Genomic DNA, 19,692 nt, shown 5'->3' on the forward strand with positions numbered 1-19,692 from the left:
TAGGATACGTCTAATAACTATTTACATGACTTTAAGTTAAACATATTTGAGCAAAATATATTTACTTATATAAATTGTTATTTTTGCATTTTAAAAAATCAAATATTATGTAAAAAGATCCTATTCCCAAATCATGATATTTATAGTACTTACCATTTCATAATGTACACTGCCAATAACTTTAGCTTTACTATCCAAACAGCCAGCCGGGCATTCATATCTAAATGAAAGTAATTGAGAACAAAATTCATTTTCTCTGAATGTCAGTGCAAAATGAAAAAATCTCCTCTTTTGTCAAGTAATTTTGAGAATAATAACAAATATTACCTATTGCAGGTTGTTCCTTTGCACTGATCTCTTAATCTTACTTCACAAGAAACAATTTGGGCTGAAAAAAGAAAAAATACCAAAATAATTTAGATAATGTAAAAGCTGCTGTAGTTCATCACATATAGTCTAATGCCAAGCTTCTGCCATTCTCAAACTATCCTAATTAATAAAATAGAGTTGCATATGCCATTTTTGTAAACTTTAAAATTTGTGTAAATTATGCAGAGGTCTTACACATTTGCTGTGTGCTTATCACTTCATTTCTGTTACTATCATCTGCTCTTGTCTGAACGTGGGTGTCACGGACTTGTGACTGCTGCCGTTCAATTTCATTTGTTTCTTCTTCTCGAGGAGGATAATACCTGTCTGAGCCTTCTGTTAGAGAGAATAGATTTAAGAAATATGAACCCACCTTAAATGCACACAAATCATCAAATAATAATAAACCATTAGATGCCTGGGTAACATTTAAAACTAGAAAACTAAAAAAATCTGTAGTTTTTTTGGCACAGGTGTTGGCTTAAGGTGGTGATCTTATCTACTGCACTGGAGTAAATAAAATAAATGTATAAGGCTTTGAACTCTTGATTCATTTATGAATTCATTTATTCTTGATTCCATCTGGCTAACACTAAATAGAGTCATTTCTAAACTTGCTTTATATTTGAGAGTGATATCAGTGATTGCCTTTCATAATGGAACCATGAAGTCTACACTGTGATCTAATGATGTAAGGGCTTAGTGTATTTGAATTTGTTTTCCAAAATGAAATCATATTTTTAAGAGAATCACTTTTAAAATTTTCAAAAGGGTCACATTTAAAATTATCCCAAAAAGAAATTCGGCTTGAAGAAAGCATGCCATGCCCTACTAATTTACTACAATGTCAGTTTCCATGGAAATGTTTTTCTCTTTTAGAAGGAAATCCAATGTGCAGAAATTTAAACTTAACAATGGAGAATTTAATTTTTTTTCCAGGTTGACATATCAAGGGTTTAACAGTGGCATAATTTGGAATGGTATGTTATTTTCATGTATGTCCAAGAACTCAGAACCTAGAAAAGGAAGTATGAGTTCAGAGGAGAGTGAGTTTTAAATAAAATAGTGGTCACTGGTGAAGGGGCAAATAGGATGGAGGTTTAGAGATGGAGAAAATGGAAAACAGACTCACACACAATGAAAATTGCTTCCAGGAATGAAAAACGGCTCATATAACAGAGTGAAATAAATCGTTACTTCTTGTCTGCTCATTATAGTAATGAGCACTCAGTCATCAGGGAAAAAAGACACATCTCTTTATGAGTACTTTAAAAGAGTGGCATTAATTCATATTTTCTAAAACACTTAGTCTACATTAATCTTCATTCAGTCATCATTAAGAAAAAAGTACAAGGGAATAAAAATGTTCACTTGGATGCCTAAAAAGAGTAGGATTTTCACAAAGCTTTATCATACAATTTTTCTCTTCATGTGCTATAAGCAGGACATTAAATTTATATGTATATTTTAGCACATCAGATGCATTTCAGAGCACTATTTTTATAAGTCTTACAATACTATGATAGCTTTTATTACTGGTTGTTTTGGCATGAGAATTCATATATTCTGCAATAAGGAGCACAGAATTAGTATATTTCTTTGAGCATCATTTAGTAAGATTCATGGATAGGTATTTTGGCAAAAACTCTTAAGGTGTTAAAAATAAACTGTATTAGATTGCTAAATCCTTCAAAAATTAAGACACTTATAAAAATAATTCTAGTCAATAATATATTAAGGTGGCTTTTTAAAAAAATATGTATTCATTTATTTGACATGGAGATAGAAAGAGAGAGCACAAGAAGGCAGAGCAGCAGGCAAAGGGAGAGGAAGAAGCAGGCTCTCCATTGAGCAGGGAGCCCAAAGCGGGGCTCGATCCCAGCACCCTGGGATCGTGACCTGAGCTGAAAGCAGCTGCTTAACCACTAAGCCACCCAGGCACCCCTATTAAAGTGACTTTTTAAAATGTAAATGTGTACTTGTCACTCTGAGATAATTTCAAAGTAGAATTAGAAGTGGTTACCTAAGGGGCGCCTGGGTGGCTCAGTGGGTTAAAGCCTCTGTCTTCAGCTCAGGTCATGATCCCAGAGTCCTGGGATCGAGCCCCATGTCAGGCTCTCTGCTTCCCTGCCTCTCTGCCTACTTGTGATCCCTGTCTGTCAAATAAATAAAATCTTAAAAAAAAAAAAAAAGAAGTGGTTACCTGAAATAGATGAAACTTTCCTTTAAATACATATTTGATATAACAGACTTAGTAATATTATACTTTTAAAAATATTTATAATGGCTTCAAAATATTTTAAATAGAGTCCTGGGAATTTTTAATGTAATAATTAAATATGCTTTTTGCCTTTTAAATACAAATTAATGTAGAAGTTGGATTAAAATATGAAACTGAGTATTATGACACAATATCACATACCTTTGTAGCACAGATTTTCTCTACAGCCGCCTCCAAAACTAGGTGGGCAAGCAGAACAGGGCCGTCCATGTTTATAGGGCGCATGACCCCACCAGTTTCCCCTTAAAGAGATGATCCACTCTATTAAGAGGTAGTCTAATATAGCATAATTTATGACACTGTAAAATTTGCTATTTTCTAAGTAATTATTTTGGTGTATAGATTTACAACATTTATCTTTCATCACAGAGACCCTTCAGTTACTAGGTAACTAGTAACTGCTGCCTCATTCTTTTGAAAATATTTTAAGGCATTTGTTATGTATATTGTTAAAAATTACAAAATTAAACTTTCATAGAACACTAAGCTCTGTTATGGGATAGTCATCCATATTCCATTTGTTTTAATGAAGAGAGTTTAGACTTAGATTTGTCCCTATGTGAAGTTGTAATATTTTCAACATAGTTATTCAGTGGTCTTTACACAGATGAAAATACTTTTCTCAATTATTCTATAGTTTTTCATCTCTAATAGATCTAAATTATTAAAATTACTTATGTAATATAATGTAATGAGTAAAACTGAAGACTTAAAAATGTAATTCCTGTCTTCACAAAGATCGTATTTTCAATTTTCATATTCCTTTTAAGCACTGATTTTATTCATCAGGCAACCATAATTGTTGTCATATTAAATAACCGGAATTAAAACAATATACTTGATTCAGTAATACCACTGAAAATGAGAAAAAAAAATTGGGAATATAAAGTTACTTCATTTTGTTGGGAAAATTTACATATAAAAGTAATGTTTTGTCTACTTACTTTGGGGAGTAATTGCACACCAAGTAGACAGCTTTGGGCCATATCTGTCCCCAGATGTTCATGTTATGACACAAATTAATGGCACAGCCTATTCTGCTACTTGTTGCCCACACCACCTACATTAGAGAAACGAAAAGAAAGGCTCAGAAAAGGTAGGCTGAGACAAAGTAAAACAACAACATATCGCAGAGAGAAATGTATAAAATTGAACTTGAGAAATGAACCTTTATCATTCAGGATGAAATAAAGCAATGTCAAAAGGATACTTTTTCTGAGACCATGGGAAGTGCTTGATTCAATTTAAAGAAGAGTGCTACAGGTAAATAACTCTCTCTAGCTCTAAAACGTAACCATCTTCAAAACATACATTTACTAAATAGTTCAAAAGTTACACCCTCACAAACCCAAATCCTGTGTTAATGTGTCTATGAAGAGCCTTACCTAACAAAGGAATGAAATTTCTCATCTTAAACTGTACTGGAACAAAAATGTAGAGACTCAGATGTCTTATACAATGTGTACTTTCATAGTATGACTGCTTATTAGGGAATTCAGTGCTGATTTGATCTTGTCACATGCAAAGGCAGACAGAATAATTTGCTTTATATTCACTAAAAATCAGCTGTAGAGATTCTAGTAACTCAGATCTGTTGTGAGATTTATCTAGTTGAATTTACCCTTAGTGGTTTGATTTAGAAGTTTACAACTTATCGAATACCAACTGTGGACACTGAATAAAATATATATGATGTATAAGGTGTATATATACATATAATGTATAAAATGTATATATATAAATGCTGCACACATGTAAATATTGAGTATCATGGTAAATAAAACCACATTTTTATTCTTTGGAAAATAAAAAATGATACCTGACTTTGAAGATGGTAAATTTCTCCATGTGCATTTCCTGGGGCCAGATTAAAAATGTTTCACATATAAAATAACTGAAATAATGTTTGTTTTTTTTTAATTGATGTTTGGACTTTTTCTAGTAATTACTTTTATCATTTATAGAAATTGATTTCTAAATCAATATATATTATAAAATATTTATAAAAATAAATTTATAAAAATAAATATTTATAAAAATTTATAAAATAAATTTCTAATTGATTTCAATAAATTGAAAGTTTATTCTACATAAATCAATATCTATGTTTTTAAATAATCACACCAAATCATACAAGACACACATTCAGTAGTTTAAATTCTTCCACAGTTACACAAACTCAATTTAGAAAAATGAGGTATAATATACCCAAAACATACCTGTGTATAATGAGTACACACAGGACCAGAACATCTGAATGGACAATATGGGTTGCATTCATGTTCATAAGGGTAGCTGAAGTCTCTCACTTCATCATACCATGCTTGTACATGATATGTTGGGGGCCTGTATCTATTTGAAAGACAATAACCACCAAGCGTAAGTAAAGTGGGAGAAAATGTAAAACCAAATATTGAAAAATAGATCGATAAGTTTAGTAGAGAGATATTCTTGCATAAGTTGTTAATGTTAAATATTATGCCCATTACATTACTAATAGGTCAATGATTTAAACAAAAAATAAGACTAAAATATTGCTGCTATTCTGTTATGACATTTGTTTTTTGTTTTTTGTTTTTATTTGTATTGGTGTGATCATTTGTTTTCCTTTTAGGCTCTAACACTTTGAAAATATTCAGTGCTGAATTAATAAGTATTTCAAGCATTTACACTATCAAAAACAAAAAGAGTTACTCTTTACACTACCTTCCCCAGTGTGCTCCCAAGTTCTGTCCAATTGATGGAAGCAAACTTGCAGGTCCATGTTCCCACAAACAAGTTTCAGCCCAGGATTCTGCAGATCTTTCCAGCTCTACATCCCATGTCTATAGTTTAAAATGAAAACAACACACAGATACAAACAGATAATGTATTTGTTTGGTGTTTGGACATTTCTTCAGAATATAGTATGCTTCAGTTCACTTTCTTCCATCCTTACTGCTTTACAAAGTCAACATCTTAGTCTGGGTTCCCACCATCTCTCACCTAGATTTTTGCACTAGTCTCCTAACTAATCTCCTTGCCCCCATCTCTTATCTCTCCAATCTGCCCCCACAAGTGTTTAGAAATTTTCTAAGTCAGTACAAATATGCCTAGGTGATTTCTCTATCCAAACACATCCAACAAATTCCCATACACATGAAGTCCAAGATCCCTGGTCCCGCTGTTCCTTATCATAAAATGCTGGCATTGTTTCCTCTGTCTAAAACATCATTTTTCCCAGCTATTTGTCACACAGACCATATTCTTTTTTCACACCCCAGCTTTAGATAATACATTTTAGGCACATTTTTCCATTTCTCTCAGATGTAGGCTATTCTCTCCTTGGGGCTCTTAAAACTTTGTAACATTTCTTCATTTAGCAGCTATTACAATGCAATGTTAGTATTCATCTACAAGTCTGTCTCTTTCATAAGGCTATGAGTTGTTTGGAGGCAGTCATTTAATTCACACTGGTATCTTTGGCCCATTTTTGTGTTTTCTGTCTATCATATAGACAAGGTGATTAATAAATGCTTATTGAGTATACAAATGATGAATGAATCTGATTCCTATAAAAATGTATATGCATTAAAAATACATATGCTTTTTTTTAAAGATTTTATTTATTTATTTGACAGACAGATCACAAGTAGGCAGAGAGGCAGGCAGAGAGAGAAGGGAGGAAGCAGGCTCCCTGCTGAGCAGAGAGCCCTATGCGGGGCTCGATCCCAGGACGCTGGGATCATGACCTGAGCCGAAGGCAGCGGCTTTAACCCACTGGACCACCCAGGTGCTCCAATACATATGCATTTTTATAGACAACATTCAATGAGGGTGATTAATTTGTAATTTTAACATAATTTACAAAGAAATATTTAAAATTATAAAATTATTACTGAAATTGTTTTGTATGTCCTAGGTTTAATGTTCAATTTGTTAAGTTGAAAAACAGGCAGTGTAGTAGGAAATGTGGTTGTAAAAACCCAGAGTTAGGCTGAGCTGGGTTCAGTCTCAGCACAATCACAGAACTCTGGGCATGTTTAGAGGATAGGAAATAGTCCTGGAACTGAAACATGAGCACACAGCCTAAGGTGATAGCAATGAGGATGGAGAAGAGCAGACAGACTGAAATCATGTATCAGAATTTAAATTCCTAGAAGTCCATGGATAACTGAAGGAAGGTTGTGAGGAGGGGGAAAAAAAGATGAAGAGGATGAAGGGTACCAAATTGGAAGAAGGAAAATACAGAAAGAGAAATAGATTGTTCCCATGGAAATATGTTTGATGTTTCTCAATGCAATGTGTGCCAAGGAGACAGTGGAAATAGATGACTGGGGTTCTGGGGAAAGAAATCTGTACTGAAGATATGGGTTTTGGGGCTATTCACCCAGAGATGACTTTCTTTAGGAAGATGATACAGAAAGAGAAGAGGAATGAAAAGAAAATTCTGAGATTATCAACCTTAAATGGGAGAAAAAACAATGAATTAGTAAAATAATTTATTAGTAAAATAAACCAGAGATCAGAAAGGTGAAGGGAAAACTGTAAGAGGATTAAATTATAAAGCAACAGGACAAGGATTCCATGCATAAAGAACAGGCAACAAGATCAAATGCCACAGAGATTTCCAGAAAGACAAGAGTTGCTAAGTGTTAATTCATGATCAAGAACAATTTCAGATCAGTGCTAGAGAGAAAACCAGGACACATGGGCACATACTCGACAGGAAGGAGAAAGTGAAGAAAGCAAGTGTGTGTTACTTTGTTAAGACTTCAGAAAGGAAAAAGAGAGATGTGCAAAAGCTAAAAAAAAAAAAAAAAAAGTAACCTGTCAGGTTCTAGGGTATGAATATGTTTGCTTGCTTTGACTTTTAAAGGGTGGAAGAAACCTAGTCGTGACTGCAGGCCAAAGAAAGCACACTAGGAAAAAAGCCCAAAAAAATTAAAAAAATAATAATAAATAAATTAAATAATGGCTTGAAGCCATTGTAGTGATTTTAAAACAATCTTCCCCACAAAGGTGGAGTTGAACTCCCTCCCCCTTCCCTTCAATTTGAGCTGCATAGTAACCCCCCCTTTTTTAAATTATTATATTCAATTAGCCAGTATATAGTAACTCCCTTCTAACACATAGAAGGACAACGTGAGACTTCTCAGGCTAAGTTAGGAAACACAGCCTCTATTCAGTCAGTTCTTTCTCTTTTAAGACACACATTTTGGGGCACCTAGGCGGCATAGGCAGTTAAACATTTGACTCTTGGTCAGGGTGGTGATCTCGGGTCCTGCTCTCAGGGTTCTGAGATCCAGCCCCAGGCTCTACACTTAGCTTGGAGTCTCCTTGGATTTCTCTTTCCCTCTCCCTTTGCCCTACCATACACACAGAGAGCAAGAGGAATTTCAGTTGTTTGATTTTCCTACCTCATACTGACAGGTATGAGGCTGTCAGTTTGCAAGTCCAGGTCACTGCAAACAAACATTTGAGAGATCCAAGTATGAACCACCCAACTAAGCCCTTAAAAAGAGACAATGGGACCCTATTCAAGGCCAGTCTACTCTTGTTTTATACATGAGTCTACAATCTCAAATGTTAGTTTTTCTGATGAAATTGAGGATGGATTTTTTTTTAAGATTTTATTTATTTATTTGACAGAGAGAGAGAGAGCACAAGTAGGCAGAGAGGCAGGCAGAGAGAGAGGGGGAAGCAGGCTCCCCACTGAGCAGGGAGCCCATTGCAGGGCTTGATCCCAGGACCCTAAGATCATGACCTGAGCCGAAAACAGAGGCTTTAACCCACTGAGCCACACAGGCGCCCCGAAGATGGATGCTTTTTAAAGAGGATAAACAATCAGTTCCAAATTCACAAATTCACAAATGTTATATTGCAAAAGGCTGCTTACATATCTGTTGCATAGAAATTAAAATAAAATAATTTAAAACGTACCATTCAAATGCTTTAGGCTAAGTTTTCTTATTTGCAAAATGAGAAACAGAAGATAACTCAGGTCCCTTCAATGGCTAAAAAATTCAATTAGTGAATATGTACTATCGATAAGCTGTTTTTTTACGGCATGGCAAGTTTTCTAGGTAATGCACTAAAAATAAGGGGGGAACCATATCAAATGAACTATAGTAATGCTAAAATAAGGACACATTATTTTAATATAAGAACTGAAGCAGAGGAGCATGTAACTAAAATTTACTATTAATATTTAATAAATATTAATTAGTGTTAATTTTTAAAGAAATTATCTATTTAAAGGATGTAATCAAGCATAGATGTTTAGGTAAAGTTCAATAATACAAATCAAGAGGACTTTTTGAAAAAACTTAATGACAATATAGCTGTCCTAGAAGAAATACTGTGAAAGTAGTATGGGATGTGTATTTTTAATGCCACAACATTATATTACATGTTTTAAGACCACCAATAATTCATACCCATCCCATTTAAATTTAAGTTAGTCTCTACACATTCTATTTAAGTTCAAGTTTGTAAATAAAATCAAGATGCCCTGATGGACATTTTTTCCCCTCTCTGAACTATTCACCCAGCACGAATTTAAAGCCAAACCACACTTAAAATTACCATTTCTTTATAAAATGGGTACTTGAGGTGTGTAGAAAGAAAACTACTCTATTTTCCAATTTTATCTGTAAGCTATTCCTTCTTAGATGACAGTGAATTCTTCAATGAAGTTTTATTACTAAAAAGAAGATTTAGAATACTACAAAATTCTTTGTCTCCAACACTACTTTTAAAGCCAGTTCAACAGGGAGGATTTATGTGTATGTGTGTGACTGTATGAGAAATCCTAAATGTTAACAAAGGACTTTCAAAAGTAAGCCTAGAAATACAAAGTTGTTTCAGTACTAAAATATTATACTGGTAGAAACTGGACATCTAGACATGTACAGAAAACTTCATTGACTGTTATCCTCTGTGAAACATGACTAAACATATATAATTCATATTCCTACCAGAAGAGCTGCAATCCTGCTCTAATAATAAGTGATTACAGCTGGAAATCATTCAAGGTTGTAGTTTTTACCAGAGTTAATATCAGTAGGTTATGAGTAACTTCTATCACTGTACATTAGGCAAAAGTTGTCATTAGTGATATTACCTTTCCTTTCTCTTTGATACTGAGAATAGTTTTTTCTCTTAAGAATGATTAAGTATTCTCAAATATATCTTCTTGACCACAGTAAATTTATAACTTTTTCCAGATTATTAAAATTTGAAAATTCATGTCCTGGGAAATGTATCATGATAGAGTCTACCAAAGAGAACACCCTTGGTGACACTAAAGTAAAGTAGTTTTATAGAGTCAGATTCACCAATAAAGAAAATATGGTATATGTGCTGCCGAAGCGAGCACAATAAAGAAAATATGGTAAAGACATTTTAAATTGACCAGTCTTTAAATGGTCTGACACCTTTTAATGTACATGGAAATTACTGACTAGAAACACATAATTTTGTAATTATTAAATATCACTCTAAGTAGGAAGAAATAGGTTTCTAAGATTTTCTAACATCTTACAAGTCTACCTAAGTGTATAAAACTACAATAGGTCTTTTCAAAGACATGCTGAGAAAAATGTCTTTAAATAGAGAAGATAAACTTTTTCCAGAACAACTGGAAAACATAATTAATGTTGTAATTACCTAACAAATGAAAAGAATATCTCAATGTATAGGAATAATGTACTAACTCATTATACTTTTTTGCAAAATTGATACAGTTTTAATGGATTTCCAAGATGAATGCAAAAGACAAAATTGGTCTTTGACTATCATGTTAGGTAACCTAATCAAATGGTAAATATCAGTCCATGATACAATTTGCAATTTTTTTAAAGATTTTATTTATTTATTTGACAGAGATCAAAGGTAGGCAGAGAGACAGGCAGAGAGAGAGGAGGAAGCAGGCTCCCCGCTGAGCAGAGAGCCTGATGTGGGGCTCCACCCCAGGACCCTGGGATCATGACCCGAGCCGAAGGCAGAGGCTTTAACCCACTGAGCCACCCAGGCACCCCTACAATTTGAGATTTAATATGGACTTTTAAAAATCTGTATTGCTTTCTGGCAAAGTAACAATATTATGAAAACACAGTAGTCTGAAAAGGCAATTATGTTGAAAGTCCAGTCTAGGCTAGAGCTCTGGTCTACTTCCTACCATTAAAAACTAGAAATAGCATGATGAAATTATTTTTAAAAATTATCTTAGCATTTGCAATAAGTTTTGACAAAAGGAATTTCACAAACATTCTTGTTTTGAGACATATATATATATCTGCATACCTGACCTGAAATACCACCCTTATATCTCCAAACCTACCTCAGTCATGAGCAGTCAATGGCTGTCAGAAATAATCATAGCATGATAATTTTCTTTTTTTTTTAAGATTTTATTTGTTTATTTGACAGAGAGAGAGAGATCACAAGTAGGCAGAGAGGCAGGCAGAGAGAGAGAGAGAGAGAAAGAGAGAGAGAAGGAAGCAGGCTCCTTGCTGAGCAGAGAGCCCAATGCGGGACTCGATCCCAGGACCCTGAGATCATGACCTGAGCCAAAGGCAGAGGCAAAGGCAGAAACAGACTTAACTGAGCCACCCAGGCACCCAGCATGATAACTTTCAATGGGATTGGAAACACCCTTTCCCTAGTGCTTTTGGACATATGTAAATAAGGTCATCAGTCATAAATTTTCCTCTCATTCTCTTACATAGACAGACTAAAAATACTCTTGCATTTGCTCAAAGTACTTTGATGGGTAATTAAAATACATGATATACCCTGGAATAGTTTTCTTTCTTATTTAAATTATGAACTCCCAAATTTGTCTCTTGATGATGTCAGGTTTGGTTTCTGTTTCCTTATCTGTAACAATAGGAAGATAGAATAAGTCTCTTCAATTTCTTTCAGCTTTAAAAGCCTATTATTTTGCACTTGCATTCTTATAGAATGCTCCGTATTATTTATAGAATCCCACAAGAACTTAGAAACTGTAAAATAATCTTTCTGATGACAATTAAGGGCATTTCTAACTAAGAAACAAAAGCTGTTTTGCGATTAAAAGATGGGCAGAGGACTTGAATACGCCTTTTTCCAAAGGAGACGTACAGATGGCAGCAGAAATATGAAAAATTGCTCAACATCACTAATCATCAGGGAATGCACATTGAAACAACAATGAGATATCACACCAATCGGAATGGTTAGCACAAAAAAAAAAAAAAAAGAAAGAAAGAAAAGAAATAACAAATGTTGGAGAGGATGTGGAAAAGAAGGAACCCCCCTGCACTGTTGGTAGGAATACAAATTGGTGCAACCACTGTGAAAAACAATAATGAGTTTCCTCAAAAAAATAAAAATAGAAGTATCATATAATCCAGTAATTCCACTACTGAGTATTTAGCCAAAGAAAACAAAAGCATGAATTCAAAAAGATATATCTACCCTTATGTTCACTGCTGCATTATTTACAATATTCAAGATATGGAAACAACCCAAATGTCTATCAATAAATGAATAAGGAAGATATGTTTTTACACTACAATGGAATATTACTCAGCCATAAAAAAGAATGAGATCTTTTCATTTGCAATAACATGGATGATTATGTTAAGTGAAATAACCCGAATAAAGAAAAATACCATAAGATTTCATGTATATGTGGAATCTAAACAAACAGAAACAGACTGAAAGGCAGAGAACAAACTAGTAGTTGCCAGAGGGAAAAAAGGTGGGGCAGAGAGATGGGCAAAATAGCTGAAAGGATTAAGATACAAACTTCCAATTATAAAGAAGTAAGTTACAGAGATGAAAAGTACAGCATAGAGAATGCACTTAATAAAACCATAATATTGTGTAGTAACAGAGGGTAACTATACTTATATCCTAAGCACTGCCTAACATATAGAATTGTCAAATGGCTGTTGTGCACCTGAAACTAATATAACATTATATACCAACACACGTAAATTGAAAAAAGAATTAAAGCTGTACTGTGACTTATAAGACTGCAAAATCAAAAAGGTTTCAGATCTTCCAATTATGAGTCTAGAAAAGAGCTCAATTATTTCCAAATCATCTCTATTAAAGGAAGTTTTAATATTGTCCAAAACAGATAAACTGAAACTTAATTGAATATGATAAGGGTATATTCTCCGTAAGAAGTTAAAACCAGGCTCCCTCCAGCTTCATCCCAAAAACACAATGATAAAACATTTGAAATAAGACATAGACTTCTACGTGTAATTTTTCTGCACCACCAAAAGGAAAGGGAATTTTCAGCCAGCTAACATTTTTGTAAAACTGATATAATTTTATGGACTTCTAAAATTTAATGTACATGTAACACACATGTAACTTTTCTGCACAGCTAAAAGGAACAAGGATTTTTAGCCAGTTCATGAATGTAGAAGTTGTTGAAGAAAACCAAAGACATAAAAAATTATGTCTTTCTAAATACCATGTATAAAAGATAATTCTTGCTGTGCCTTCACTTCTGGAAAAACGGGTTTATAAATTATCCATCATGTGTCAAAACTAAATCCTTCCCCAAATCACTGCTGTGTCCTCCTATTTGAATCAAAAAAGGGAATCCAAAAGTCTGACAGGATAAGTTGTCAACATGATCCTCTCCATAGCAATAAGCTGACCTTCAAAACAGAATCTGTTATTCTATGTAAGTCACACATTTGACAGTTCATGATATTTCAGATTTAAATTCCAAATATAATGCTTCATCATAAATTTTTTAAGGCACCTTCTCTGCTCCCTGTTGGTAGTATTATTCAGAATTACAATGAAGAAACTGACATCAGTGAAATAAATAATAAGCAAGTCGATCAATGCTGAAAGAATGTATGATGTTTTTTGTGATAAAGTCATCTGGTATAAAAAGCACTATGGAAATCTGCAGTAACACATTCCTTACAACTTGGAAATTACCTCAGGTGTTTAACTACTGTGCTTCACCTGTCTTGAAAAGACTTTGTAGTGACAGGGAAAATGTACAAGGCTCAGATTTCAAAGGGAACACCTGTGTTACTGTGCATAGAGGCCAGGTACTGAGAAAGTAGCATTAGCTCTGGGCAATGCACTTCTGAGAGTCTCCTGGAAGTTACAGAAATATGAGACAGATGGGGCAGTATTCTACTTAAAACACTCTAAAACAAGGCCTTAAAACCTTAAAAAAGTAGCAACCTGCAATTTAGGGAATTGTCTCTTCATTTCCTTAAAACTGAAATATATTTGAAATGGAAATTTAATGTGTGGATAAACACACAAGATGATTTCAATAAACCCATAGTTTCGATATTCAATAGAGATAGTGAATGCATGATGTGGGGAAGATTTTCCTTGTGAGACATCAGATTCACTAATTCAACACCATCCTTACATAGAAATGTCTACTGATTCATCTCAGTTCACTGCCAACGACCTCCCAAGTCTGGTCATAGCTTAACTATCTCACTTATATCCCCCCCCCCCCCACCTAATCAACAGAGACCCTCAACAGCAGACTTCCTGAAATTTTAAAGAGTTTGTAAATCACCAGATCTTTTTTAAAACGCAGATTCTGGGGGAACCTGGATGATTCAGTCAGTTAAGCAGCCTAAGACACAGGACCTAAGTTCTCTGCCTCAAATATACACGTATGATGTAAACTCAAATTGACAGGTATTCATAATGTACCTATGCTAAACAGAAGGTAAGCCTCTAAAAAGCTGAACCTGGATTATTTTTGGAAATGTCATATCTTTGTATTAACTTAGTGATTAATCCAAGGTGATGATGCCTTCCTTACTTTTATTAGGAGTAGTTGATAATCTTCAAGACTATGTTCTAGATGTTTGAGGAGACTTTAGTATTTAAGGAAATCCTTTAGTAACTTCAAAAGTACCATCAATCAGGGGTGCTTAGGTGGCTCAGTTGGTGAAGCATCTGCCTTTGGTTCAGGTCATGATCCCAGGGTCCCAGGATCAAGCCCCACGTCAGACTCCCTGCTTTAGCAGGGAGTCTGTTTCTCCTCCATCTTTCTCTTTCTCTCTCTAAAATAAATAAAATCTATTAAAAAAAAAAGTACCATCTATTAGTTAGTTCTTTAGGTCTCCATTTATAGCATCGGGCCAATTTATAAGTGATAACACCTGTGTTTTAATTTATCTATAGTTCATAAAGTTTAGATAGTCAACACTAGAAAAATATATGATAGCAAAGATAAACTCTCATAATAAATCACTCTACAATATCTACTTATGCATTAGTTTATATTTTATATTTCAATTATTTCAATATAACTTGGGTTTGGAAAGTAAATATTTCTTATTATTTTAAGATTTTATTTATTTATTTACTTGAGAAAGAGAGAATATGAAAGAGAGAGCTCATGGGTAGGGGGGAGGGGTAGAGGGAGAAGCAGACTCCCTGCTGAGCAGGGCAGGGAGCCTGATGTGGGACTGAATCCCAGAACCCTGGGATCATGATATGAGCCGAAGGCAGACCCTTAACTGACTGAGCCACCCAGGCACCTCGAAAGTAAATGAAATATTAATTGCTTTTATTTATTGTACTTAGGGATGCTTTTCTAGTTTTCAGAAAGAAAGACATGGGTTAACAAATGAACAACTTCTTCTTAGGCAAATTAGTAAAAGAAAAAGTTGATGGACACATGGAAACCAAAACTTATAATTTAGCACCGTAACTTCAATTTAAACCAAACGCTAACACCAGAAACATTTAAATGATTATGTTTACATAGTTTTAATGAAACTGCTATAGTAAGTTGCTCATTGTTCTCATAGTGAGAATTCTGTGTTAACTTTTCACTAAGAAGTCCTATTACGGGGCACCTGGGTGGCTCAGTCGGTTAAGCGTCTGCCTTCAGCTAGGGTCATGATCCCAGGGTTCTGGGATCAAGCACTGCAGCAGGCTCTCTGTTCAGCGGGGAGCCTGCTTCCCCCTCTCCCTCTGCCCACTGCTCTGCTTACTTGTGCTATCTCTCTGTCAAATAAAGAAATAAAATCTTTAAAAAAAAAAAACAAGTCCTATTGCAAGAATGACAAATTGTTTTGCTTCTCAGCAGTCAACAGGAGAAACGTAAACATGGTTTCCCATCTTCCTTAGCTGTTAAGGAAACTAGAGCTAGTTTAATAACGACAGCAATCAGGTTTTTAGGTGTCCTTTAGGGATGTCTTTAGCTTTTTCCTCTACAATAATTAAACAATGACTAAGATGATGATTTTAAGAAATATGGTTTTCAAAAGTCCTTATCTGAAAATCTGAGGAAGAATACCACATTTAATATTTTTCATTTTTTTCCACAAAGCCATCCTCGGTCCCTAAGTGCTAGTATCTATGTCTCAAAAGGCGCAATCCTACGTACTAATTTACTTCAGGCTCTCTTGAGCCCTGGACTTGTGCTAACGGGAGACACAAACAGGAAGTCAGAGGGTGTGAGGTGAATTTAAGTCTGTAGCACCAATTCTATTCATCCCCTTTGAATCCTCTGCCTCACTGTGATAATGACAGTGCCCTATCACACAGCCCTACTTCCAGGCAATAGTCCTCACCAGGCTGCGCCTTCACCATTCAAGCCTGGGTGCACTCCATCCTTTATGGCTCACTTCAGCCCTGTCCAACTCTGCATGTAGACCACTTTTTTTTTTTCCTGGTGAACTCTTGTTATTGAAGCATTTGTTTCCTGCTAAAAAATAATATTTGAGAATAAAAATAGCTCACAGAATTTATATTAGCAAACTGCCTATCATATTACCTGATACCTATTAGCTCTTAATAAATGTTCTCTTATTTCCATGTTCCTTTAAACATCTGCTTAATCTGCTGTGATTTGCATAGCCTTGTAATGGAACACTGAGGATACTCATGTGACTAAGGAAGAAATTCAAATCCAAGATTTTGAATGATTGAAACACAAGATAATCAATTGTTGCCATCTAAAGTCCCGATGGAAAAGTAAATAATCCCCTACAATTCAGATTTAACACAATATTAACTATACAAAGTTTAGGGTAAGTTATTCCTAGCTTTGCTTTGAGTCTATTAACAATAAACTTTCAAACCTAAAGACCTTTTTTCCTATTAAATTTCTAAGATGGTATTTCCACTGAAGCTCCCAACTACTTAAGTATATATACATATATACACACATATATATGTGTATATATATATATATGTATATATATACATATATATATGACATACACAAGTACATACAGGAATAATTTTAAAAATGGTCATAAACCTCAAGTTTAGAAATCCATTGTAATAAGTTCACTTACAAAAATCAAATGAATACTGCCAGATTATGTCAAAGGAAATGTTTCTTCTTATTTTTTTTTCTTTTTTGGATATGAATAGAATGATGAATAGGGTTGTGCTGCTCCAGTCTGATTTGCACTTGAACAAGGTTCTTTTCATTATATGTAGAAAAAAATACATCCTCAAATATCTCCATTTAAGAGGCTTGGATCGCTTCCTTTTTTTTTCTAATTAAATTAGCCAACATAAAGTACATCATTAGTTTCTGATGTAGTGTTCAATGATTCATCAACTGCACATAACACCCAGTGTTCATCACATCACATGCCTTCCTTAATGCCCATCACCCAGTTACCACATCCCTCCACCACCCCCCTCTTCTACAACCCTCAATTTGTACAGATCATGGCTGCCATGTCCTTGCCTTCAAATCAACTATTCACATATTCTCATATCAACCCCTTTACTAAGAAGGTTCTCATCATCCAAATGCTCTCTTCTAGACTCCCCACCATACAATGACTAGAACTTCTTCCAAATACTATTTCAAAACATACCTCTTCTAAGAAGCCTTTCCTGATTACTGCTTTACTCTGAAATTCTTTCAGATTTATGTATACTTTAAAATATATTAATATGTACTTATTACCATATTGTGATTTACATCTCAAAAACATCTCTTTTGCTCTTCTGCAAAAGTCTTCCCACTCTGATCCCTTTATCTCCTGAAAGAGTATCCCTACTTGCTGAGGGGTATAGCCATCCTCACTTCATGCGACACAGCTGTCCATAAACCAATGGAACTCTCAAAGTCACTGAAATCCAATGCCAATTTAGTCACTATTATGCTTATTTAAGAATGATTTTTAAAAAATGATTTTACCTAACCAAAATGCAACTGCACTTAAAATTATAAAGTAAAACATAAATACAATACTTCATTACAAACAATGTTTTTATAATTTTTAAGAGCATTTTCTTGTCAGAACAGAATTAACCAAATCCTTTTGCATCCTACCCATCTTAAAACTGTTGTTGAAACCTAATCATCTTTTCATTTTTTATTTATTCATCCTATTTTTTTCCACTCTAACTAGCATGAATTGAGCACAGAGTATCTATCAGCCACTCAGCTGGGAAATGCAAAAATTACTAAAGCACAGGCCCTTCCCATAAAGGAATGGAAGGTTTGAGAAAGAGGCAAGATGCAAATACCTGGGGCAGAGGCAGATATGAAATGCTATGGGAGCCAGGGAAGTATGTGGTGGTACACCTAACTCCGTATGGAAGGGTTTAGATACAAGCAGATTCTTAAGGAAGAGAAGAAATTCATTAGAGAGAAACACGGAGGGCATAAGGCATTCTAACATGTGCAGAGTTCATCAGTCTTGGCAAGATCTGTACAGCATCCAAAAACCCAAGGTATATGGAACCACGGCATAGATGTTCCTGTGGAAGAGTGATGCTTTTTATTTGTTTAGTTTTTTGTGTTCACTGATCTCTTGGTGAACAGACCTCTCTACTCTCTTTTTCTAGACAGAAGTTCTGATGCCTTTATTCCACCTCAGTCTAGAGTCACAGCCCCTCAATACGTCTAGGGCTTTGGCTTCCCTACTCTGGACAACATCTGATCTCACCATAGACAGTCAATCATTCAACATTTCAGATATGGATCTACCATGTCTTGAGAAAATATAATACACAGTTGTATGTTTTACTCTCAGTACCTTTATGGGATTGCCTCCTTTGCAGGATTAGCTTTATATTGTCTGAGATACAACAACATACATGGGAAAGTCTATGAATGGGAACTCTTGTGCTCATTTCTGGGTCTTATCTAATAGCTCATTATCCTTTTTATCTAGTTGCCCCTCCATACTTGCCCAATTTGAAATTCCACTTCCTCCGTCCTCACTCATATATGCCCTTTATTGTTTATCCTATCACAGACTACACCTCTCTTGTCACTATCCTGCAGAACTGTGCCATTACCTAATTTTAAGATTTCATTTTCCATTTCTCCAAGTAGACTGATATAAACATTAGGTATTTGGGGGGTTTACCGTTCAAATGCCTTCATCTTTTTGGTTTCTAAGTACTTCTAAAAAGAGTGAAAAGGAGTTTCTGTTGTCTTGTATTAGTAGTTGCAGCTGCTACCTTATAAAAAGGAAGATGGTGAATGTCATAGTTCAGGAGGGGAAAAAGAAAGAATCTGAATTCCAGAGTCAGTGTTTCACATCCTTCATGGGGCCTAGAGTCTACTCAAACTGAGGTTCCCAGATAGTGCTGCCACAACACTTTGGAGCTTGCAGAATATTGAAGCCCATGTAGACTTACTGAGTCAAAATATGTATTTTAACAGGATTCCCAAGGGATTCATAAGCACTTACAAGTTTGAGCAGTGCTGGACTATAACACCCTGTTCCCCAAATCATACCTAATGTCTTTTCTAATGAAAAACACTTGCTATCCTTCATTTCCTGATGACTGATCTCCAAATGTTCTTTGATTAAAAACTTAAAATATAAAACAGCATGGCCTACTAAATAGATTATATCCATATTCATATTTTGCTTCTGAGGTTGATAAGCTGCCAATATAGAAACATGCTGCTATAAACTGGAGGTTAGTTAGCTTAACTACACCTTATTGATTCTGTGAACTACTTAAAAGAAAAAAAGTAAGATACACCAGATCATCGTTACGGGTTCTTATCTTCGGTAAGTTTTAGTAACCCACTATTCCAAGTAACATATTTGGATTGGTCCCAC

The 19,692-nt window shown here is 34.7% G+C and overlaps 1 protein-coding gene across 1 annotated transcript in view; it reads right to left on the bottom strand.

The window, feature by feature from the left end:
• Positions 1-19,692, bottom strand: part of CRISPLD1 (cysteine rich secretory protein LCCL domain containing 1) — a gene marked incomplete at both ends in the record, with an annotated part of 43,841 nt that overhangs the window by 12,422 nt on the left and 11,727 nt on the right. The window contains 7 exons of the mRNA XM_080802877.1: positions 154-220; positions 328-388; positions 565-705; positions 2,792-2,892; positions 3,595-3,710; positions 4,870-5,002; positions 5,357-5,475. Coding sequence (XP_080659003.1) covers positions 154-220; positions 328-388; positions 565-705; positions 2,792-2,892; positions 3,595-3,710; positions 4,870-5,002; positions 5,357-5,475 — 738 coding nt within the window. The remainder of the gene's footprint in view (positions 1-153; positions 221-327; positions 389-564; positions 706-2,791; positions 2,893-3,594; positions 3,711-4,869; positions 5,003-5,356; positions 5,476-19,692) is intronic.

This window comes from Martes martes (genome assembly GCF_963455335.1).
Source record: "Martes martes genome assembly, chromosome: 4".
Classification (NCBI taxonomy): domain Eukaryota; kingdom Metazoa; phylum Chordata; class Mammalia; order Carnivora; family Mustelidae; genus Martes; species Martes martes.